The sequence below is a fragment of the Synchiropus splendidus genome, chromosome 17 (genome assembly GCF_027744825.2).
Source record: "Synchiropus splendidus isolate RoL2022-P1 chromosome 17, RoL_Sspl_1.0, whole genome shotgun sequence".
Classification (NCBI taxonomy): Eukaryota; Metazoa; Chordata; class Actinopteri; order Syngnathiformes; family Callionymidae; genus Synchiropus; species Synchiropus splendidus.
Window position 1 is genome coordinate 2,757,573 of NC_071350.1, and position 26,261 is coordinate 2,783,833.

Genomic DNA, 26,261 nt, shown 5'->3' on the forward strand with positions numbered 1-26,261 from the left:
CTTTATTCCGCACACTTCAAAGAAGCTAAAAAAAAAAAGTCAGGTAAACAGAGAAAGACGGAGCACAATTGCACATGTCGATTCATCAAGCAGCTGCAGAAACATTAGAACCCTGCTGACGGTGGCCGGTGGCCAGAACTGCGCAGCCCACTCTCCTTCATCTGTTCCTTCACTTCCACACCGCCGGCTGGATTACGCTTCTCAATGCCTTTATAGTAAAAAATGGAGGCCTCATCAACACATTCAGTGTGCATTTCCCTCTCATGTATTCAACACTGAAATATCCCCTCCACCATTTGCACATGCATGAAATAAACCAAACAAAATACAATGGCATTAATATTTAATCCAAGTCTTAAATGTGGACTTTTCTATTACATTTAAAACGCAGCATGTGACCACAAATAAACGTTAAATGTTGGTGATGAAATGAGTTCCTGATGGAGCCGGAGACTCGACAGAATCATCACCACACAACATCAACAGACTCCACTTGCCGTCACACGAGTGGCGTCGACAGTAACCATGGCTAGTGTTCGCTTACAGATGCATATTTCCACTTCATCCGACTTTGGATTGACTCAACTATTTAACAAGCACAAGGCTTTCAAGCAAAAAAAAAAAAAGAAATTGCACTTCTTCCCACATAAGCAGATAAAAGCTTGAAATTTTGGCCACTCGTGAAATCAAACTACACTCCTTTACAGACATAAACAGCATAATTCAAAAGTGCGTTTGTTTTACCAAATTCAATGCATCATCTTGGACAGCAACAAAATAAAATCTGGCTTTACTAAGAAAAAATATGAAAAATCAAAACTAAATAATATCTACTATCTTATGGAGGAAACCATTTATCTATTTTATTTTATAAATTGTATGGGCAATATTCTTATTTAGTTTCAGAAATGTCAGGACTATATATAATATTTTATATATTAAAAATATATATATTTATGACAATAAGCAGGTGTGACTGTTTCACATTTACACCATTTTTTCTTTATTTATCACTGGTAAAGATAATTATCTGCATTTATTTACGATAACAGGCCTTAACGCAAACTGCGGCACATGGCGAGTGGCACCAAATAATGAAAGCAAGAGGACAGCAAAACAAAGCAGGCAAAAGCAGTGATCCTGTGACTCGGCTACACATGCTCCTCACTTTGCTTAATCCCCCCCAAAAACATCCCTTAAATTCCTTTACACACAATTTGAACCCTGAGATTTGATCAGATGCAGGACGAGCTCATACTGACTACCCACACGACGACTACAGCTGATTAAACACCACAACAGGAAGTGACCCACACGTTGAAGTTTTGCTAAGCAGCGACCACTTGCTTACACGCCCATGGACGTGCGGCTGCAGGGTGTTATTGCAATAACCTGTGTGTGTCTGTTGAACTGCACCAAATCAGACTTCCTCTACATCTAGGTTCATGGTAGGCCTCCAATGCTCAATGAAATGTGCCGCTCGGCACCACAACATTGAAGAAAAGCTGGTGTTGGTCAAAGCAACTCTAAGCTAATGAGCATATAGTCACATGGTCAGAAACATTCACTACTTTTTGAATACACTTTGTTAAGCTAGTTTTACAGGAGAAAGTGACATCATTGCTGTGACATCACAGGTGGGCGGGGTGCATATCAGAAAATGGCGGAAAGTGAGTCGACAGTTTTCAGATTGTTGACAAAATATGACACATTTGTACTTGCACCATATGAGATGGGAAATCTAGACTCAGAAAGCTTCTTTTTAACAAAAGGTAAGGTAGAGTTTAGTCAGCCTTGTGAATTGCATATAGAGGATTGAAATGTCAATACTCAGTGGCCCAAAAAGAAAATGTCCAGTTTAACAATGAAATTAACTTTTTAATGAGAGTTTAAAACAAGATATGTTGCTCTGTTAATTTCTGATTGACAGTAATCTTTTGTATGATAAACATCTGCTGATTTAAAATGTATTTTTTAAATTTGATTGACAGGTGTGAAAGCTTTTTGAGATCAGAGTCACTCAATTCAAGGCTGTCGATTCTTCTGATTTACTGAGACAAAATTCAAAAACAAAACAGAGCATTTAAACTCCTATTATTGTGTATGTATATTTTCTTTCATAAAAATAAATCGAATTGTTAAAATGCACTGTTTTATCAGGTGAGGGTCTGCAGACAGGTGACCTGGGTCACTGCCAAGTCAAATGTGTGATAGTTTGCCAAAGTCACCATTACATAGTGTGTGGCTCTTCTTACCGTCCCCTGTCTGCCCCACCTCGATCCTTTCATCTTCAGAGAAGCAAAGCATAGTGCTTTTAAATAAAAAGAGTTTTATTATTTATTGGTCTTGATCTGGAGCTGGGCCACTTGGGCATGCGCCACTTTAGTCTGGAAGTTAACTGGCCTCTCGAAAAAGCTGACAATGGTGGGCTCATTCAGCAGGGAGGCAAGAATCTGCTCGAACGAGAAAGACCACTCCATCTCAGAGAGTTCTGGACCGGAGTCCTGGCTGGTGTCGGAGCTCTCCGGGGTCACAGAGGCTTCTTCCGTGGAAGCGTCCTCTATAGCAGGCTTGGAGGATGCAGGCGGGCTGCATGGCTCCTGCAGCCTCCGCCCCACTTCCTCCATCCTCAGCAGCAGGCTGGTCACATGGGCCACAGCACGATACAGAGACTCCTCTTGCGCATCACCGTGAAAGATGCTGTAGAGCGTCTTGGAGAACTGGATGAACTGGGTCTGCACAGAAAACAAGGAATCAGGAACATCTGCTTTGCCAACACCCACGGTGGAGGTGGTAGCTCACATCTTAGTATAAAGGCTGTGTCCCATTTCTCCGCCGAACACTAGCACTTAACACTAGCACTTGGTTTTGAGTCCCTTCTCTACGAAGTGCCCTCTGACGACCAAGTGAAGTGATTGACGTCCCTAAGAATTAGGACAACACTTGTAAAGACAATGTGTCATTGGCTGTGTGTGTGTGGTCGTCCTTTTGTTTCCGGCATATTCCAGTGTTGGAGACGTTTTGGAAATGCCAGCTCCAACGTTTTTGCAACCTCTTGCATCTGTGCTGTTAATCTCACTTGGTTTGGTGAACTAACGGGGAAGAAATGGGCGGAGCCAAAGCCGGCTTTGCCGCACTCTTGCGGTGATAGATCTGTTCGTGGCATGACGATGTTAACGTTAGCCTGGATGCTAGCCGACTGTTGTGTGTTAGGAAAAAATAAAAACATACTGTTGGACATACATATTGTATTGTTCATGTTGTCGGACACGGTAGACTATTTGGGTCGCTAACATGTGACATGAGAGAAAGCAAACAAACAGAAGAGTAGTCCTGGTTCCTAAAATGTCCCTGTTGTCCTATCCAACATTGTTTTTAAATAAAGTACTTTGGTATCCTGGAAATCTATCCACACTTCATATAGCAACACATGTCCAATCGAGCTGACTTGTGGGGACTTTTGTGAGGCAGTACACCTCTGATGCACATTCACAATGGTAAAAGTTTTATTTGGTTCACAGTCGTATTACGTAAGTTACTAATTCACTGCATGTAAAGCTTAGTTTTTCCTCAGCAGCAGCCATCACTGCTCCCTCCATGTGACTCCCTGTTATAATCTTCAGCAACACACCTCTGGAACAATGCATAAATATGTAGTGTGAAATGATCATAAAGTATATCGTCTAGAAAGGTGGTTCTGTTGAATCAAAATGCTCAATAAGTGTAAATCTAGTTCTAAATGAATCAAAGACAGAACTGGAAACTGGAGGCGGATCCTGTCGGTGCACCATTAGAATGGAGATAAAAAAGCTCTTCAGCTTCAATATCAGAGCAGATATGCTGAACCGTTGCATGACTGCTGGAGGTTCTGATGTTGCCAGTGAGTGAGTTGCCAGCCTGTTCTTCTAATAAGAAATAGGTGAAGTGCTTCCACAATGACGTGGTTTGATTAAAATGAGTCCTTGGTTTTCATGAACCAGCTCTTCTTCCTCAAAACCGTTAACAAATCCCTCATTATTCGCAGATAATGCTGTGACTTCCACTGCTTTAGTGCGTGGTACCTCCAGTGACGTGACAAAATGTCCTCTGCATTTGACCCACTTATGAGGACCTGACTCACATTTTATTTGATGATAGTATATCGTTTTGTATACACATATTCTACACATACTGTATACATATGTTCTTTGCTAATGGCATCCTGCACTGTGAGAGTCCGGTGACTATTTTTGCAACGGTTGACAGCCAAGAAAGCACTGAAAAATAAAGACTTTTATTTATTTTATAACATTAAATGGGAGACTTTCATACATTTTCATGAAACATCTTTCATGGGGGGGCATGCTCCAGACCATGACTTTATATCAGCCACAAAAATTTTGTTTGACACCACTGGAGCCAGCGTGAGGGGACAGTGACATTACCTGATTAATTCTGGGAAGATCCTTGATGGTTTCTTCTTTTTTCAGTATTTCGTTCTGCCACTGTTTCAGGTACGCCTGCAAGTCCACCTTCCCCCGTCCTAAAATCAATAAAAAAAACTATGACAGCAGTTTGAATGTGGAATCATTAAAGGGAACCTAGCATGGTCTTCCTTGGTTTACTAGTTCTACGCAGCGTTTGGAGGACGAAGCGTCACCTTAGCACACACAAAGAATAATAATAATAATTCCATAATCCATTTTAGGGGAATTAAGTTAAGATTTAGCTAAATCGCTATTATATAATTTAATTCATTATTTATTTAGTTTGAGTCAGAAGGAGTGAGAAAAACCAGTAACACAACTATTGTGTCAACTACTGTGACCACTGTCAGGTCACAAATCAACACCTCTTTTTTTAAATCCCATATTATCCCTGTAAATCTGTACCTCTTTCTGGACTCTTCCGAATCACACCATCTTCTGGAAGATCAAATTCTATGAAGAAAACATCAAGCACAAGAGCATTTTATACATTCATCTATCTCACACAGTGAAGAAGCAATGGAGAAGTGAAAGGCTGGAGATTCAGTAGGAAAATAAAGTAGCTGACCAGCCAGTTTACTGAAGAGAGAAGAGTCTTCAGCCACTGGAATAAAGTGCGGGAGTCGTTGGTCCTTACAGTGTAAAGGACTTCCTGTAAAAGCTGGAAAGACCGTGAGACTCTTAGTTGGCAGAAAGAGAAAAGTTTGAGAAACTGTTCGCAGGTCAAAAGGTCAATCACACATGAAATAAACGGTTCCCATCAGCGCTGACTCATGTGACATGTGCTATAATTTCATGTTCCGAGTGCACATGGGTGTGTGAGTGAGTGTGGGTCCATTAGCACGGCAGCATGAAACCTCCACACTCGCAGGCTAAATGTGTCATTATATGTTCCTGACAGCTGCAGCAGAAAACAAACATAGCTCGAACATTTTCAGGAATATATTTAGCACAGATATGAGGTGAGCAGCCGCTCAATTAATTGACATGAATGGTAATTAAATCGTAGCACAAACTTTCTCTCCAACACTTCAGACCTCTTAAGGTCTTCAGATGGATGGAAGGACAGACAGGCGAACAAACAGATTACCAGTAACTACTTATATCAGTATTGCTTCTATTATATCGGTGGCCGACTGATTGGAATAAAAATCTAGTAATCTAGTAAAAATCCATATATTAGCCACAGGGTTCAGACCACGAGAAAAAAGTAGCCGCTTATAGTCCGGAAAATACAGTAATTTATCTGATTTAGAATCAATATACTCCCATTTCCTTTGCCACATGAATGCAATATATATAACTATTCAATAAAATAAATCATCAATGATATCGATATTTGATATCATGTATATTTAAAAAATCAGACATATTTCTAGAAAACTACCAAGCAAGGCCTGAAGTTACACAAGAAAGAGGAGGTTACTAAACAGAATTGAGAAAGGAAAACTTTGAAATGTGTTATTTGAACTTTCACGCTGACCACATGAAGCCCTGATGATCAGAGTCTAATTGTCTATGCTTACGTCAGCAGCACTCTGCACCACCACATCTGGAGTCAGCAATACCAGCTCCTGACATTCAGCAGTGTGGCATGGTGTCTTGTTCTGCATGTCACTCGGACTGACCTGGTTGCCATCAGCAGGACTGTGAGAAATCATTCATCGCCCTCCTCTCCACTCCAGCACTTTCTCTAAGTCACACTCCCAGTGAGCAGAAATGAGAACGTTGCCACAATACGTTGACCCAAAAAAAACACATGAAAATATGTGCGGAACGGCACCCCCAAAATGTGATACCCTATTCCAAAAAAATAGATAGATGAAATGCCCCCAGAACTTCTTCATTCCTTTCAGAGCAATTTTGTTTTTAAAATGAAAACTATACTGCCCACAAATAAACCTTTTGCTTACAGTTCTGATTACATATTTAGAACTGATGTCTAAAGCGTATTCAAGTAACCTGCAAAGGATTATGGATTGATGACGCACCACACTGCTGATACTACAATGCCCCCATCAGACTTACTGGAGCGGCATCTTGACCATGGCATTGTATCAGGACGTGTTGTTGGCTGTGAGGGAGAGCAACATGCATTTGACTTTCCCAGCTCCCTCATCATTCCAGTGACAGTTCTAGATAGTAAACAAAGGTGCTGACTTTTCTGCACAACAGATGAGTCTATGATCACTGGTCAGATCGGCATTACTCCTTCACACTCCAATATGATCATGGTGCAAGCCCCTATTGCACCGACGGACTAACAATAAGAAGCAAAACCTCTGACAGTGAAACCAGAGATGATTTCGCTTGAATCCTTCTGGCCCAACCGCTGACCTTCAGTATGATTGTGTGCTTTATTTGAGGTTGCCTCTCTTTGTGTGCTGTGTTGTCACACTCTTGTGATGACGATGATCGATGAAGAAAGGCCTTGAGGCCCGTGGAGAATGTAAAAACATTTCAATAACTTGAACTTGGACCTTCCAGAAGTCGCAGACGTGTTACGCAAGAAATGGGTTGCAGCTAAATCGCAGCACAAATCTGTTTTGTCGTAGAGTCAGATGTGACTGGGACCTCTCTCAGCAGCGGTCAGAGGGGTCATGTGACACAAGTGCTTATCACTGACCTGGTGGCAGATGAAGCTTGAAGAGGAATTTCAGCTTGTTGGTGAAAGATCCACCGTAAAGAGTGTCTGCGGCAGGAGCAGGGCAGCGTTATATTAAAAGGTGTACACAAGTGTACACATATACAAGGACAAAACTTTCAACGTACCCAGGGCACAACAGAACTCTTTAAAGTTCACCAAGCCGTCCTGGTTTTCATCTATGAGGCGAAAAATCCAAAGAGAAAGGGTGCTCTTGTTGGTGCAGAATTCCCAGGGCTCCAACAGGGAGAAGAGGACACCGAATTGCTGGAAACCCAACTGGTACTGCTCCAAGTAGGCCAGACTCGGGTCATGATGAAGAAGAGCAGGACTCTTCATCGTCCAGTAGCAGCTGAGAAAGTGTTGCCTCTGATGAAAGAACGGAAAAATTGTGGAAATATAACATACACACTAAGGAAGTAAAGGGAAGTTATATTTTCATGGGGATAAAAACAGTTGTACGCAATATCAACAACTATCAATGAAAATGAAGAAACTATTTCGTTGAATCATGTTTACACATGATAAAGGTTTGTTCACCACAATTTCTCACTCATGGCAACCAAACTAAGACACTGTGAGTTGACTTTTACCTGTTATTTTGTAGGAAGTGATGAAGATATTTAAATTTTACTAAGATATAGAATACAAAGTCTAAATATTTTTTGCAATGAAATATAGGACTTTCATATTACAATTTGAAATGGCTGCAGTGTTTCTGAACAACAGTTTGTGGTGTAGTTTACAGCAGCACTCTGCTGCAATAAGAAGGTCTGAGGCAGCTGCAAAGAATGGGCTACAGTGGACTGAAGAAGTACGGGTCAGTTAAGCCACTGAAAAAAAAGAAAGGCAATGGGAAGCAATTTGATTAGGACATCTACCAAACAAGACTGAAAATCAATACAAGCACTAGATATTTTCACAACCACCAATAACTTTGTGATATTTTACGAGCTGGAACCACCACAAAGTAGCTCATCAGTACAGTGTATGTAGCTTAGTAAATGTAAATACCTGACATTAGTTGTCTAAGAATGTGTACATGAGCCGCCGTGCAGTTGGAGTGGCAAAGCACGATCAGAGTTAGGAACAGAAGACGGACAGGTTAAGTGTTGGGTGATTAGAACACCAATGGAAGAATCAATAATTACATTACAAGCTTCTGTGAAGCTGGGAATCACAGCACTTCCCGCAGTTGTTCTGGTTTCTCATTAGTATTTGAATAAACATAGAGACTCTGTGGGCTCAGAGAGTTGTGCAGCTCATTCAGACTGCTGCTATCCAGAAGCACTTCACATTAAACGCAACATTCCAGCCCAAGAGCAAGTGTGTGCTGAGACTGTTGAATATAAAAGAGACTATTATCTGCTTAAAACAGACATTTACTCACTTTGAACAGATTATAAAGCTCATCCAGCTGAGAGGCACTAAATCGCACTTCTTGTGATACCACACGAATCTGAAACACAATTACAGAAAAAAACAAAAACAAACGGCCATTAATCATTAATTCGAGCAGAGGTTGGCAATTAAATTTCCAAAAGGGCCACATTAAAAACTGTAGTGGTTGTGAGGGACCATCATCAAAAGAAAGTCAGCAGTGACTACAAAACAAGATGGAAAAATATCCAAAATATATACTTAAGCAGGAAAGACAACATGTTAAGAAGAAAAAAAAAGAAGAAAAGAAGATGAAATGTAAGTAAGGACATTAAGAAGTGTAAATATGCCATGAAACTCATTGAAATATTTCATTGTATATGCATTTAATTTGAATATAAATCAACATAACTATGGACCAGGAGCGCAAGACAAAAAGACAATTTATTTCTAAATACATCATCAATGTTCCTTCAATTTATTTTGAAGAACAAGAAAAACACACAAAAATGAAAATTATAGTCTTCAAACAAGAACATGCAATATTTACTGCTGAAGTGGTGGTGGTGATTAAAAGAGAAAGACCAAAGAAATGTCAGGCATTGGGCCACATATGGCCCCCGGGTCGCACTTTGCCCAGGTCTGAATTAGAGACGAACCATAGCCGACAGCTACTTACCACATTCTGCTTGGTTGTGTCCTCGAGCGTCTGGATCACAAATAGTTTGTTTCGTTTCCGGGAACTCTCCACTTCTTCGGAGCGAATGTTCCCATATTTCTAAAACAAAATTTGGCAACAAACAGCGACAACCCTGTCAACTACTGTACACAGATATGATACAGCCACATCTCTCCATGTGATGTGGTTTCTCCAGCATGTGCAGCGCAACTGTGCGTAGCATGAGCCACACGAACAATTACCATCCATCTTCTACACCACATTCTACACTCAAACAGCGAACAGCCGTGGAGAACACTAGCGGTGAGGATGATGACCATTTTAAGGTTAAGGTTAATTTCCTTGAAATGAAGCACTTGTCTTGGCTAAATAGATATGATCTCCTAAAATACATCCACTAGTTGTCATGACTTTCAGAAGTGCTGCGCAAGGTACTAACTTTAACTTCATTACAAAGTAATGGAAATTAAATAAAAAACAGTCAGGATAAATAGTGTAAAATAATTAATACAGACTAGTGCAATTTGACCGTTAGAAGGCAAGGTTTGAATTTTGGATGCTTGGTCACCCTTATGTTGTGATTTAAGGTACGTTCCAGTTGTACTTGGACCAGGGAAATTCCCAGTTATGAGAATAAAAAAGTGTCAGTATGCTCAAATATTGTGATACTTGATTGCACAATATTGCATCCATGTTTTAGAAATGTGTTGAATGTGTGATACTATCTTGATATTTTATGTTGGCCATATCAATATTAATACATATATAGTTCTGCCTTTCTGTGACATGTGTTTAATAGTAGTTTCTGTAAACAGGAGTTATTTTGTTGATTAGTGAAAGTAAAATTTAAAATGGACGAATGAAAATGGACTGACATCATCACAATAAACTTGTTTTCAATTATCTGATTTTCCCACTTAAAATAATGGCTCTAACTACATTATATTGCTGAACTTGCAGTATTGCAATATATTGTATTGCCACTCCAATACTCACCGTAATAACTGTACACACTGTAATAACTTTTTTAGCACGTACCTTGAGTATGTGCGAAAAAACAGCATAGATAGTAGCAAACCTACCAACTAGCACACGCTGCCTGTTGTCTAGACCAACTGCTTTGTATGGGGTATTTTTGTTGAAAAACAAGTCTACAACGCTATGACGGCCTGTATAACATCAGCAAATGGACATTTATCAGCAGCACAAATTAACTCACAACAAATAGCTCCAGAATCCACCACACAAAGACATTTGTTTAAACATTAAACTTCCCTCAAACTAATTGGAGGTCAGACAAGGAAAATGTCACAGTACCTCATAGGCTTCTCGGATGAGCTCACTGATGTCAACAGTTACATGGGAGGATTTATCGTTGCTGCCCACAGGAGCCTGCTGCACGGTCGGCGGCAGTGGACTGTCCTTGTTCGTAACACTGTCAAAGAATCTGTCGGGTAATAAATTCCCATTAGAACAAAAGGCCAAAACCCTCAGAAGTGCTGTGGTCACCAACACTCACTTGTTGAGGATTGTGACAGCTTCTGCGTCATCGTGGCAGCTAATCAGGGCCTCCATGTTGTAGTCCAGCACAGCCAGGCCCAGCTGCAGGATAGCTTTGATTCCGTCGTAGAAGAAACAGTCCACCACGTTCACTGCACACTCGATGGGGAGCACGCTGATGAAGAGCGTGAGAAACCAGGACAAGGACACGGAGGAAAAGAAGTTCAGGTCCGTCATGTTCTCCACCAGCTGGGGGAGGTGTTCCCGGATCAGATCCTCAAACACAGCCTGGTCCACCAACGCACCTGTGGAGAAATATATGACTGAACTCTGACGACAATGGAGAGTGAAGATGGAGAAACTGTCAATACCAATAATTCGGCGGTTAAAATAATCCGGCAACATCCGCTCGCAGATGGCCACCAAGAGCCAGAAGGCCTCTTCTTCTTTAGCGTAGAGAAGGAGAACAGAGGTAAGGATATTCATGGCCTGCACAAAGGAGAAGACAAATATAAGGAGAAACATTTTGATCTCAACACAAGCGTTTAGTCACGCTATACATTAGTGTAGTAATAGAGAAAATAAAACAATGTTTTCATAGGGAATCAAAAACAAGTACAACAGAAGCAAATAATTTTAGACAAATGACTCAACAGTGAAGAGAACAACAATGAAAAGCATCTCCTGGATTTCCACTAAGAATTTCCATTGATGATTATGTAACCAAAACAAGTTAATATGACAAGCTGATGAAACATAGTCTGGTCTGTGGGGAGATTCAGTCGCATTAAAATAGACTATGGGAGTCCAGCCAGTCCAAATCTAATCACAATACACTTACTTAAAAGAAATGCTGCCAAAGCTACACTAGTGGCAAACGGAAAATACTGCGAATTTAACACTCATTTAACAGTAAGAAGTGAAATGAACTTGTGTGAAATCTTGGCATTCATTTTGCATTGCAACTATAACATCCGTACCTGGCAGTAGCCTATTTTGGGATTCCTGGAGGCATAGGCGGTGAGGACTCGCCGGAGAGCCGAGATGCCAGTGTCGCTCTGAAAGGCGGGGTGCTCCGGCAGTGATCGGTGGAGGTCTCTCTCAATCTCATCCGTGGCCAGTGTGCTTGTACCCAGAGACTGTTCCACTAACTCAGAGTAGTAACCAGGGTGAGCCGCCATATCATTCACTGCTCCTGCAGTGACATCCAAAACAACAATTAGTCAAGAAATCACTCATCAGGAATCAAGAAATACACTTAAGACTAGGCAACACAGTCTCCGTCCATAAACTAATGGCTTATTTGCTGTTTATAATCCGTAATTATGATGTCATTTACAGTGAACTTTTGGTCAGCATTCCAGGGTAATATATAGTAGTGATGCATAGATGATGTTTCATGAAACACCGTCATAATTTACAGGGGCCACCAGATGGCACTGTCTGCTGTAAAATATTTGGACTTGAACAACTAATGCAATGAAACCTCAGATCACTTCGAAACCAATAGCGCCATCTAGTGGCCTCTATAATCACTACTTCATCATGAATAGCAACTGATTAATATGTTGTTTATTTACAGTCATATACTGTGTGTTATCAAAAATTTAAGCAAAATATAGACATTGAGGTGCAATATGGAATCAGAGCATCACCAGACAAAGACCAGGGGCAATTCTCCATAATCGCAATGAATAGACGAAAATCGGTTGCTAGATAGCTTTATTTTTTACGGAAATCCTCCACAAATTCAGCAATAATTCCCAATATAATATGATAATTCATTTCGACACCGTATTTCGTAAGTAATGTTAGACGGATCATTGACATTCAGTTTGTGTTAATTTATATATACTGAGAATTTAGAATACGAAACTGGCACAGTCCCCCGAGGATTAATTACAGAAAAATAATGTTAAATTTGCTTCTTAAATATTATGACATAGAAAAAAGCATGATTACGCCATGAGGTTATAGGCTTAAAATATGTTGATCTCAATTATATAATTCATTTTCAATACATACATACATTTAACGTTTCTCAGTATGACCCATAATTACTGGATGATACGTTAGTGGTGAATAACATGGTAATATATCTGGGCTGTGTCCCATTTCTCAGCCTAACACTGGCACTTAACACTAGCACTTGGTTTTGAGTGCCCTCCACTATGAAGTGCCCTCTGATGACCAAGTGAAGTGAATCACGTCCCTAAGAATTGGGACAACACTTCATGACATCAGACGTAAAGACATTGTGTCATTGACTGCCGTGCTGTGTTTTGTTTCCTGAATATCCAGTGTTGGAGACGTTTTGGAAATGCCAGCTCCAACGCCTTTGGAACTTCTTGATAATCCCACTTGGTTTGGTGAACCAACGGAGAAGCAGAAGCCGGCTTCACAGTCAGGTGAGGCCATGTGTCTGTTAGAGGTATGAGGATGTTAACATTAGCCTGGATGCTAGCCGACTGTTGTTTGTTAAGAAGAAATAAAAACATACTGTTGTACATACATGTTGTATTGTTCACGTTGTCGGACACGGTACAACATTTGGGTCACTAACGTGTGATACGAGAGTAATCCTGGTTACTACAATGTCCCTGTTGTCCTATCCAACATTGTTTTTAAATAAAGTTCTTTGTTACCTGGAACTCTATCCACACTTCATATCCCCAGTAGATTTCAAGTCAGCTCCGGAGCCCCGTCGGTTCGAAGGGGTCATTTCAAGTGGTGAACGACAAGTGCCCTCAGTCTTAGGAGTATTAGGACACACTACACTTACACATGAACGCACAAAACCCAGAGTTAGGGTCAAAAATGAGTGTTAGGGTTAGGAATGGAACACAGCCCTAGCCCTCTTTAGATTCAAGAATTAGTGAAATTTGCATGTCAACGGGTCAAAGGGTCTCACGTGGCACTCGAGCGGCACTTTGCCCACCTCTGGTATAGGGCAGTAAAAAGGAACTGGAGTGGTTGGGAAAGAGAGACGAGGCGGCGGAGGTACAGTATAGCACTCTGTTTCTGTTTTCACACTTTAAAAAACCTTTTGTTAACACGAGTCAAGGTATAAAATCCTTGGAACGAATTTGGGATCTAAGCCCTCAACAACAAATAGCACAACAGGATGATTAATCTTTGCTTCTTGAACAGCTCATTCATAAAAAAATGAAAGTGTTCTGAAGGCAGCAAAATCTTGATGTGAGAATCAAGAGAAGCCCAGTCACCCTGAAAATGATTCATTCCGTTTCACACATCATCTTCTGACATATCTGCATATCAAAGACTTTCTTCCTGTAGTGAAATGAGATTCTTTTTTTTCCATTTCTGTGGGTTCCCTCAATACACTCTCACACCAAGCAGTTATCACATCGGTTACAAAAGGACACACACACCATCTGCTTGTAGATTCCTCCTACAGCTTCTCCTCCCACTCTGTTGAAATGATGGAGCTCTGGTAACTTTGATATAGCCCTGATGTAAAGCAACATGTCTAGAAGGCTCGTGTTCTGATAAACTCTCCCAATACACTGGCTATTACAGGAACCCGGCATGTATGCAGACTACACAAGATAGCAAGAGTAAAATGACAGTATACCTGAGAACAGCATCCACAGCTCCCCTCTTAAAGACTCGGGAACACCACGAGCAATTAAATCCCTTGTTTTCCTGGTGAAGAACATGTTGGTCCCTCGTCCATATTCCGAAAAATGGATGTTCCATGACTGCTCTTTCATTTTCTCCTTCAGCTGCAAGGCACAGATATTACAATCTCCCCGAATAAAAATGCATGTCTTAGATGTAGCTCCAGACTCAGGAAGGAAATAGAATGTAACCAATCGCTCGAAATGATTTCCAGTCCCTCAATTTACTACAGCGTTGACCCAGTTGTGCGTTTTCTCACACTAACTGCACAACATAAAAAAATAAAAGTTTTGGAGGAAATAAAATAAATAAATATTTTATTATGTTGTTATCTTCAGACAATCAAATGGAAAAAATTGAGCTGGGTTTAGCTACGACCGCAACAGCCCAACAGATGGCGCCCTCTTTTAAATGTGCCTAAAATTAAAACATAATTCAAAGCCTAAAAAAACCTATCAGTCCTTACAATCCTTTCAAGCTAAGAAAGGAAATGGAAAACATTGAAGGTGCATTGCGCATATTTGGAAAATGTAAAATTGTTTTGTCATAAATTTGCAATAGTTTTTTTAACGAATAATTGAATTAAATATCAAATCTTTATTCATAGCAACATTTAATTGCAACTCCCTTTAATACTTGCAGCATTTACATAGTCCTCCATATGAATCATGGGAGCATGTCTTCTGACTTCTACATACCATTTTAGGGTCTAGATTTTCCCCATCCTGAGGGTGGAACACAGTCATGAGAGCCTCCGTGCTCACTGCTTTACTGCTGTCCTTCTGCCCGACCATGAGTGTCACATCCTCTGGGTTATCCTCGAAGTGGTTTATGAGAGACTGACATTCACCTCGTATGGCCTTGATGGGGGACATGACATATCTGTCAGTGTTAGAGAGTCACACAACCAGTCAGTGGCAGCCTTCAAGTGTAATAGCACTACCTTAGATGAAGCAGAGTGCTGCGGGCTCGCACTGATCCCACATCTGCTGCGAATCGTGTTGGCAAGCCGCTGATATTCCCGCACTTCAGAAAATCTCAGCGCTCTCTTGCCTCGCACACACACTGTTAGTGCTCTGGTGTTGGCGTCCGGTTTCTCAACATTCACAACCTTAAGGACACAAACATTCACTTCATTTTTACAGTCTACTAGTGCTGATATCCATCTGTTTCTCTTTACCTCTCGCATCGGGACGATGACATGACACTGGCTGCCATCCTGACTGGCGAAGCACAAGTAGTTCTCAGATAAGCAGATCTTGCCAAGTGTGTTGAAATGGCTGAAGGGCACCCAGAGAAAGCACTCATGCACCTCCAAAAGATTCTCCTCTTTGGGAAGTCTGAAAAATGTACGGAACTGGTCGCTTTTTGCATGAGCTTCAAGGCCTCTGGAAGGACATAAACGGTATCGTTTAGCAAACACATTTATATCAGTACCAAGCAAGACAGGGTGACCCAGAATCATTTCATTAAACTGTGCAGCGCTCCCGGCATGCTACCGATACATCTACCCCATGAAAAAAAACAGACAGCCGGCATGCTCAGAAATAAAAATCATCAGGAGCAACACAAGTATACTGACACGCAAAAGATAATAATTTACAGTGCACAATGACATCTGAAATATTTTGCATTTTACGTCATCAAGTGGAAGAAAAGTTGCGCTGGAATATACAAATCAATAAGCTCTGACCGAACAGGAGTAAACATCAACACGCAGAAGGGACTTGTGTAGATACTTAACGGCCTTATTAAATATTTCTAATATAAACTAACTGAATACATTCACTCAAAATAAGATTTTGTGGGTTGATTACTCATCTCTTCTTAATAGTGTCTGACATTCAGCAAAAAATAAATAAATAAAAATCCCTCCAGGCATTTGGCCAACAGGACGGGAACACCCTGGACACACAGGTTTAATCTAAAAAGTTGCTTAGTGGGAGTGCGATCAAACATGGATCACATGTACCAAGTATATGATCGTATATGATGTAATATTTGCAGGAAAGCCACAACAGTTTTGTTCTCTCGAGGCAATTTAATACTTGGACTTTGGCACTTGGACAAAGCAATAGTTTAAACAGCAAATGTTAAGTAATGGAAGACTAAATGTCACCTTAGAAAGTGTATACAGAAAAAAAGGCATGTGCTCAGACCGGCAAAAACCTACTCACATTTGGAAAGAATACAACTAACTTTTTAAAAACATCCGAACCTAATGCATTACATGCAGCTACAATGTATAGGAGAGGTGTGATTATGAGATGTAGACAATAATAAGAATATTTTTTGTTATTCTAAAATCCCTTTTGCCTAGCTCATGAGTCACTTCTGTTCTAGCCTACTTGCAGAGATTTATTTGCTTATAAAATCCTGGACAGGTTTCATTTCCATTAATTAAATAGGTAACACACGGTTAATTTAATTGAGGTTAGACACAATGTCATTTTCACATCCCTAATGAAACAGGAAGAGCCATATCAAGTCCTGTGACCACACTGCCACGCTGCGAATGCATCCAGGGTTTCTTCCACATATCAACCATGCTGGCGCACCGCCGTGGATAAAATGAGAGCCCCCATACCATCAGAAAAACAATCTCTTTTTACAGATGAAATCCCACACAACGTATTGAAACAAAGTGGAACCATCATAAGAAACAGATAACACATCATGGAGGTGAACATGATGGTTTAACTGTGTTATTTGTGGGGAAACATCATATAATGACTGAAGTCCACTGCTCAGGGAATTAAAATCGCGTATTCCTGCCGAACATGGCTTGGATTGGAGACAGATTTACTTCTCATGATTAATAACTGGAATTTTTGCTGTCACCAATTCAGTAAAGGAAGGGGAGGGGGTCAAGTACAGTAACATAGATCAAGTGCAGTCATGATGGCGTGCAAAAGACCCAAATAGATCTCAGCGAAACAAGCATTGGTGGACTCAAAAAAAAGAGTGTACTTGTCTTTGTTTTTACTCTGGTCCGCTGAAACGCATCAGAGGAGCTGGTCTGAGTAGTTAGCAGCTCAAGAAGAGACAATGTTCTGTTTTAAGATCCACTGTTGTGACGTGACTGTCGTGGGAGCATGTGACCAGAGCTACTGTATATGCAGCCAGGACCTGCTCTTGAGCACAGAGGATTAATAAACCTATTTACTCTTAACAATCAATTATTACGGAGTTGTTTAGAGTGAACTTTTGGTGACTTTTCTAGGGTAACATACAAGGAAGGCCACCGCAGGTAGATCAGACCTGGGTGTGCGTCTCACTACTGGCTCCTTGACCTGCCCATATGGCGTCCTTTCGTTTCATCCACAGCCAATAGCTGATTCTCACTGCAAGTGCCTTGATGATCTTCTAGTGTGCTTGGCCTCTAACTCCTACTTTCCTCAGGGGTCTGATAAAGGTAATCGAATTATTGATTTCTCATATCCGAGACATTGTATCTGTGAAATAATAATGTCAATCAATACATTTAGCATTTTTGCAATGCAAAAAAAAAAACAAACTGAAGGACAAACAGACCTTTTAGTGATTTGCAACGGGTCGGAGAGCGCTGGCTCCCGCTCGAAGGACTCCTTATCAAACAGGCGTTTGATAGAGTAGTCAGCTAGCTGCTCCATGATGGTGAATGTTTCGTTGAGGTGTAGCAACATGGAGAAGTAATGATCCTCGCCATGAGCCACCACGTGAATGCTCTCTGTTAAAAGGACGTTTGATGTTTTCTCCAGCCGCCAGATTTCATCCCAGGAGATGATCAGTTTGACTGCAATAATAATATGTGAGTGACGTCACGTACACTTGAGGGGAAATAGGTTATAGCAAGAAGTACATGCTGGTAAGTTAGAACATGATTGTTATTTGAGTTGCTATCTAGAGAAAAAGAATAGCACATTTAAAGTATATAAAATAATGTAACGCATTGTAGATAGAAAATAATACACCTAATATTGAAAAATGAACAAGGCGTCACATCCTTCATACTTGTGAGAATCTCTTCCATGGTGAGAACCAGAACTGCACATCAATGATCAATGAGAAGTTTCATGGCACTCACCCATGCAGTGTAATTTTACAACTAAGGAACTATATGAAAAAGGAAAACTTGAAGATGGGAAATAGCCACCACTCACCCTCTGATCCAAGCAGGTAGGAATAGAAGCAGAGGAAGTTGGTGCTGAGGTAGAGCCAGCCCTGGCAAGGCACTTTGCCTTTCCAGTAGCTGCATGAGTAATAAGTGACCAGCTTCTCCTCCGCTGGCAGCTCAAACCATTTCTCAAACCTCAAATATGCTTCTCTAAACTTCTCTGGATCCTCCTCCAGCACCAGAGAGCTTTTCCCTTCTTCTGCAATCAGACCCTGGAGCACACAGACACAAGGAGGTTAGAGCTTGCTGTAAGTGGTTTGTCGGAACAGTACGGAAAAGGAATTAACATTTTATTTAAAATGCACTTAGCCTTGAAGTGGCTTCCACTCTAAGTGAGGAATATGGTTGATAGAAAAAGTAAATGGCGGCACACAAGGAAGCCAGCTTCCAGCGCTCTGTAATAGGATGGGAAATATACTCAAGACAGTCAATGACAAAAAATCTGCTTTTAAAATGAAAAAAAAAACATTCAACAACTCAACAATTCATTTTGCCCATCTGTCCCCATTGATCATGTTTGGAGGGCCACTCCATTCAGAAAACCACCAGTTTCTTCTAAACCTGTCGGTCATGTAGCTAAAAGGTGAAGTGAGGAAAAGTGAGGATGCCACCAGATGGCACTATCAACTAGTCATCGTCAAACCAAGAGCGCCACTTACTGAGTTCTCAACAGTAAATGAGGACATTGTTTGATGAAACTTCATCAGTCCCTTCTCTAGTAAACACACCACAGTACCGTTAGTCACAACAGTATCAGGATCCAACTCACATCAGAGACTAAACAACAAAACTTCTACAATGGTTATACATATTTCCACATTGTGCACATTTGAGTTGGCTCTGAAAACCAACCTCATGGAAAGCGGGAGGTTTCGAAGAAGCTAATAAGACGACATCAAGCGTCACTAACACAACTTGCCAAACCACATTATTCACAAACCCGGAATTAGGATCACCTACACTTAACTTTGTTTTCTGACTCCCACTATAAGCAACAAAAGTAACTTACGCGAATCTTGCCCTGTACGAAGCTGGTGATGTCTTCGCTTGAATCAAAAACAGAAAGTGTCCTCATTATGTTCTGTTGGAGCCAGTCCCAGTGCTGGAAAATCTCCTCTTTGGTGACGCCTGGGGAGAAAGAGGTTTTATTAGTTTCAATCTTGAGGGGTGCATCAAGTTAGCAATAACAATAATGATAATAATGACAATAACAATTATTATTATTACCATACCATACTTCAGTAGTGTGCACAAGAGCAAGTATTAGAAGTGAATTATGTGGCTTATCAACAGTAGCATTAACAGTTGTATGACAACAGATGTATCCCACTGAGTGTACTTGAATCAGAGATTTCATTTATATCAAAAGTGCAGGATCATTACACTTGCCAAGTAAAGCCCGAAGGACATTGCCATTTGAAGTGGTTGAAGTATCTCCATTAACGTTCCAAGTGACTCTCATAAGGTCTTTCGATTTTACAACAACAAACTAGTAGTTGAAACTATTAGTATCTTAAGAGTGGAGGAAAGTTTAAAATGTAAAAAATAAATCCCTGGAACAAATATTATGATCAATAATTATTAAAGCCAATTCAATTCCGAAACTCTAAGCGAACATGTTTATTTTTGGGATAAATACTGCTAACACTGGTCAGAAACCCATTGTACTGCTTTACAGAACATGTACATTACTAACAAAGCAAAAGGGGGTCAAAGTTCAGACACTAACCACATGCTATCGACCAATACACTTGGGAGTCTGGTGTGTGGTGAAGTATGCGGTAAGGAGCTACTCTGGATGTGGAGTCCAGCACCGTGTCCAAAGTTCCAACAAGCAGGCCTGCGTCGAGAAAACAATACACGTGTTAATGAGAAGCAAATATGACACTTCCTGCGCTCCAATATATGATAGTAAGATTCTGGCAAGATCCCGAAAACATTTGATCTTACAGTCTATGATGAAGGAAAAACCCATCAAACCCACAAACATTAGAACTACAGAATAATGATGCATGGGAAAATGCTGTGCAGGGAAGTGCCTTCAAATTAAACACACCATTTAAAGCTCCAGCACGGAGAGTTTTCCGGGCTCATGAAAGTGAGACCGCTGGTTCCTCAGCAGCAGGCTGTTAGTGCAGCAGGCTGTTAGCGCAGCTGACACTTAGCAACACCCGGCGGTCTGAGCGGGACATTCATAATGATAAGAAATAATTATTATTTTCACTGAGCTAGATGATCAGCCTTTCTGAGACGGAAACAGCCGAATCCATTGCCGTTTTGGAGTCCGGTGCAGCGTTCATCAGCCACCTGAATCTGAAACATTTGTAGGGGAAACTTTGACAAATGCAGTGCTCTCTGTCCATGAGTCCCACTGCAGTATGTAAATATTTATCTGACACAGAGATTCACCTGTGATGTCTCACATCAAATTAAAGGTTTTTCTATCTTTGCCATCTTGAAGTGGTATATAAAAACGTGTGTGAATTTAAATGATTTAAATGAAGTTAGTTTTTTCACATCATGTTTTCAGAAGGTCTCATAATTTTGATTACAAATTAATTGTCAATCCCTGTGTCCTTGGACAACTTTGGACCAAATTGCATTTGCAGTGCACTTATTCAAAACACTCCCAGACAGGAACTTCACTGCAAATTGCAACCAAAGCAAAATCAATAGTTGCTTTCTAAAGTCAGTGGCTGCTCTACTGTGAGATACTTTGATCACGACCCACATCTGATGGCATTTGGGCGGCACACTGTTCCGCTAGCCCACGGTGAGTAATTTGTGAGACAGTGGAAGTATCTGCTCCTTCTACACCTCTCTTGACATTCTCTTCATCCATAATGAACAAGGTGGCTGTGAAGGCATGGAGGTGGGCGACTCCAGAGGGCTGCCTGCAGGACATTAATCAGCTGGCCACATGCTCTCACAACAGATCACTAAGGAATCCCATGGAGCTGGGATTTCTCAACAGACATCAGCACAAGAAGGAAACTTCAGGGGCCGCAGGTACAAACCTCTGACAGGTAATAATGCACATGCTCAATGTGCATCACAAGGATTAATACGATTATAACACAAACATATGTCATGCAGAGAGGCAGCTTGTAGTCTGTTCCCATGATGCCACACAGAATGTACGACGCGCGCAGTGGAGCACCTCGCCACGATATTTGATCAGTACATCGGTCGAATGAAAATGGTTCCTGTTGACACCTACATGTTCATCATGTGATGTCGCATGTTTTGCGATGCGTGAGCTGGCGACAGCTGCAATTATATCAGTCAAACCGTCTCTTAGTCAATTGTTCAGTTTGTTGTTCATGCGTCTCCGATGTGCACACCTCAGCATCACAACTAAGGATCAAAAGCTAAAGAAAGAGGCTGAGTGACCATGATGCACCTCAGTAGCTTCACCAATCTTTGGTCCATATTGCCTGTTAACTACAGGGTAATAAAAATTTTTTCATATGGCAGCCGATAGACCTTTGGGATTCTGGACTGCCTTCAAAATCCCTGCTTAATTAATCTTTCAGCGTGAGCCGACATTCATCTTCACACCAATTTTTTGAAAGCCTGAGGTGCTTCGTAGTTCCTCTGGTGCTAACCTGCATGCTGACATATGCACCAACTGCACAAATCAATGAGGTTAATATCTCCTGTTTGTTTGTTCTGAAACAATTGAGCACTCTCTCTATGAATTAATGATTAAACAATCTCCTGGCAACGTCACTAGATTAATTTAAAATTGAAGGACAAAATGTTTTTTTTCTACATTATCCGTAGTGGATGGAGTGAGTGACATTCGTGACCACATACTCTCCGTACCAATGTTTTCATCAGCCTCTCCCAAGGTCATGAGATCATGGCTGTGGACTTGTTTATTGTTAGCAACTAAAACATTTAATATTAATCTTAACAATACAATCAAACTAAAAGGACTATTAAATAGTAGAAAGTGAATGAATGAACTACAATGCTGTGGCTCTATGAAGTCTCTAATTTACCTGACTATAGGGGGTTAACAGAATGAAAAACACTTGAAAAGCTCTCAGCCTTGAAGTCTATCATTTATCTCTCATCTCACTGTGGTAGGTTATTCAAGCCGTTTTACAATTTACAAAAAAACGTAAAAATGTAAGCTGATGTCGTTGTCTGTTAGCATTATTTCTACTTTATATACGTATCAGGTCAAATAAATACAACTCTGATCCCCGAACCGCAGGGGTGTGACAGCAGACAGTGATGCTAACACCACTTGTCAGGCTGCTTTTAAAGTCATGTCATCCATTTGCAGAAATGTCAAGCGAGCACTTTCAGGGGAAGAATGATACATGGCCAGACGATGACTTCAAAATTTTACCATCGTACACCTCACTGTGTCTGTTTGAGGAGATAACAAATTGAAAGTCATTTCAGCTCCACCAGAAATGGCACTACTGCAGTTTATAAACGTCATGTTACGTCGTAAGCGTCCTTCATAGAGACTAGTCCCTCAGTGCCACTGTTTCCAAATCATACGACATTGCTGTCCTGACAACCCTTTTTGGACACTTTCCCTTTCATCCTTGCCGACAACCTTTCGTCACACATCACACCTGACACTTTTCTCCAATTATTCCATCCTGCCTGCACCCACTTCTTCACCTCTTCACCTCTTTGTCACACTCTCCATCACCCTGGACAGTGCCTAAGTACTTAAAATCCTCTACCTTCTTTATCTCTCCATCCTATAACTTCACCTGTCCACTTGGGTCCCTCTCATTCACACACATGTATTCCGTCTCACTGCGGCTAACCTTCATTCCTCTCCTTTGTAAGGCATACATCCACCTCTCTAGCTTATCTTCCACTTGCTCCCTGCCTTCACCTCTAAATGAATGTAAGCAAGTCCATGAAAGTGCAGTCCCAGTTTCAATGAGTAAACATATTGATTATGCTAGTCAATGCCTCAAAAGTCCTGTTTACCTCTCATGATAATGGTGCTGCTGCTTAATCACATTGATTCCATTCGAAGTTTCAGTTGTTTTCTCAAGTGGAATCACTGTCTGGGACAACTTGAAAGATCGATGACCAATTTCTGTGACATCTGACACCAAAAGCACACTGACATTCTCATTCTAGTCTGCCTGTGTGGCAGTGATGCAAGTGATGCAGAATGATAGAGTGAGATGTTCGAGGTGTGAAATAAATATTGATTTCAATATTGCTACCTAAAAAAAACATCATGAAGATATAAACAAGACAGTCCAACCTTTAACTGTGCTAATCCCTTTTCCCTGAGAAACCAGAAAGCTCTGCACGTCTTCTCACTTCTCTCCATTGCAGATGTGCCTTGAGATGAATTCATGCACAGAATTACTAGGTGCGTGAGCATGGAAAAATTAGGACTATCATCATCTTCAAAGCACAATGATAAGTGAAAGTGACGGAAGGGTCTGAGCAGAGGAGCACTAACGCGTCTGTTCTAATTACACTTCCAAAAGAGTCTCATCATGTCCTGTAGTAGTTTGTGGTAGATATATATATACAGCAATTGATTTTTAATGGTACTATTGGTAATATTGTTATCAAAAGACCAAAACAGCATTTGGCTATGGTAAATGGCATGTAAATGTAAATATGTAAGGGAAGACTGAATAGGCTTAAAAGCCTCATGAGAGTCAATTAATATCATAGATATTACACAATCAATCATGAACAAAAGCTACTATATATATATATATATATATATATATATATATATATATATATATATATATATATATATATATATATATATATATGAACACAACATTGTCAGCAGAAACCTGAAGACACAATTAACCACAGGGCTAAACGCCACATTAGAATGTTGGAATAATCATAGCGTCTAATAGTCTAATAGTTTCATACTGACCTCAGGAGAACCAGACTACAATACTGTGATCAAAAAGGTCTGATTAAAAATCAATATTAATTCCGACCCTCGAATACAGTTAATAACAGTGGGTCCTGAGAGTGAGAAAGAGATCAATAATTCAATAGCAGAACTGAGCTTCTGTGTGTTATGTGCCTGGTGTCTCCTCAGAGAGACTAAAAAACTCTATCTTTCGTTGGAGACTTAAACCATTTTCTTTACCCAAGACTACAACTGAGACAGCGTGGGCTTCATAGATGGACTTAATGCATATATGCATTATAACCAGGAGAACATACTGCTTGGGTGTGCTCAAAATATTAGCAGTCCAACATGACAAACTAGATCAATCCAAGGCCGCTCTGACTATATTCTCCAAAATAATAATAATTGTAATTATAATAATTATTATTATTATTATTATTATTATAATGTCACTGCACAGGAACAACATCAGATGTCAAAATATGAAGCTATCTTCAGCACCTCTTTTGTTAATCGACACACAGCCACAGACATCTCTCAAGCACTCCAGCGCGGGCTCATTCTCAGACTGTCCCACAGCCCCGAAATAAAAGTGACAGAACATGGTCTGCAACGTAACAAACGCAAGGCTATACAACCGACAGGTTTCAGGGGAGCCCACACACCGACTCCAAGCCACAGTACACTCTGATTTCACGCCTTTTTATCAAGATCATGGATCACTTTCGTTTGCTAAAGAGGAAATACCCTTGAAATAGGGTTTTCAGGGTCACAGACCACCAGGAAACAAGCAGCATCCAGACAAGTCAATGTAAAGCAATGGGGTGGTCAGCCAGATCCGTGGACCTTACCAATGGTAGGGTGACATCAAAAACGCACTAACAACGTGTCATTTACTTGACATTCCTTCACAGTATTGTATTACTTTGGGTGAATGTCTACAAAAGTGAAGCAGCTGTTCCACGGCAGCTCATGTCTACCTGTTGCAGTCAGGTCACTTGCAGGGGAAGACAGAGTAGCTGTACCCGCCCCTGGTCACTGCAAAGCTCGTGAAGGCTGGAATTGAAACCAGCCTTTTTGGGAGTGGACATGCGATATTAACAGCTGGAGGTGACAACGACCCAGCTAAACATTACCTGTCAGCCCGCCTCCACCTTCTCCATAGCCTCGTCTCCTTTGCAGAACGAAGTACTCGTTATCCTTCTCGGTGACCCACAATTTGAAGGCGTTTTTTAGCAGGATTTCTTCCGGTTTTAGCCACATCTTGCAGATATACAGCGCAGTTATCTTCCAATTCCAGCAGACATGTCACGGGTCTCGGTATCCCACATCGAACCAGTGGCCGTTTGTTTGTGTGTCAGAATCCCTCCCTTCACACGTCGACAAGAAATGCTGCCTTTGGCGCAAAGCATGATGGGAAGTGTGGTTTGTGACCAGGCACAGCAGGAAGTAATACGTCTGGAGAGGATATGATGTTAGATATATAGATTGGAAAATAAAAATCTATTTGTTTTGATGAAAAGTTTGACTTATGTGATTTGTATATAATACATATTATTTACAAAGATGATATTTACATACAAAACATTTTACTCAATATCAATGAAATGAAAAATAACACATTATCTTCAATAAATAATTTGAAGCTCAATTTAAAAATGTGAGAGTTTTAATGAGTAAATTTCAAAAGTTAAATTTCTGAATTTTTCCGAGTTTTTTTCTGAAACAACAATATTTCTAATTAGCTTTGGACTTAAAACTGAAAAACTTAAAACCTTTCAAATGTGGCAGCTTTACACATATTGTTGCTCAGGCTCCAGCACTCCCCATGAACAGGACTAAGCGGTGGTTAATTGAAGATTTAAGCATGCATGTACAGTATGTACATCTTTGATGTGCATTGTTGGTTT

The 26,261-nt window shown here is 40.6% G+C and overlaps 1 protein-coding gene across 3 annotated transcripts; it reads right to left on the minus strand.

The window, feature by feature from the left end:
• Positions 1–25,748, minus strand: tbc1d8b (TBC1 domain family member 8B). 3 transcript variants are annotated; one of them, XM_053847149.1, is made up of 21 exons: positions 25,488–25,748; positions 20,197–20,307; positions 19,477–19,595; positions 18,454–18,679; positions 17,846–18,086; positions 15,492–15,699; positions 15,255–15,422; positions 15,010–15,171; positions 14,265–14,415; positions 11,650–11,864; positions 11,041–11,158; positions 10,689–10,974; positions 10,487–10,616; positions 9,170–9,268; positions 8,501–8,569; positions 7,239–7,479; positions 7,093–7,158; positions 5,035–5,127; positions 4,872–4,919; positions 4,425–4,522; positions 1–2,735 (listed from the first exon to the last, which is right to left on the minus strand). In XM_053847149.1, the coding sequence occupies exons 1-21, from the start codon at positions 25,612–25,614 to the stop codon at positions 2,334–2,336; spliced, it is 3,378 nt and encodes a 1,125-aa protein (XP_053703124.1). In that variant the 5' UTR covers positions 25,615–25,748; the 3' UTR covers positions 1–2,333. The 3 variants fall into 3 exon arrangements, with proteins under 3 accessions (XP_053703124.1, XP_053703126.1, XP_053703125.1); XM_053847151.1 differs by lacking the exon at positions 20,197–20,307; XM_053847150.1 differs by lacking the exon at positions 5,035–5,127.
• Positions 25,749–26,261: the final 513 nt, after the last annotated feature.

Bases quoted from the DNA above. Each gene is read 5' to 3' on its own strand.
- tbc1d8b (XM_053847149.1), bottom strand. From the start codon at position 25,614: ATGTGGCTAAAACCGGAAGAAATCCTGCTAAAAAACGCCTTCAAATTG. The intron at 18,087-18,453 runs GTGAGTGGTGGC...TTATTATTGCAG, and splicing joins CTACCTGCTTGGATCAGAGG to TCAAACTGATCATCTCCTGG. The intron at 15,700-17,845 runs GTCTGTTTGTCC...ATGTCCTTCCAG, and splicing joins CCGTTGCAAATCACTAAAAG to AGGCCTTGAAGCTCATGCAA.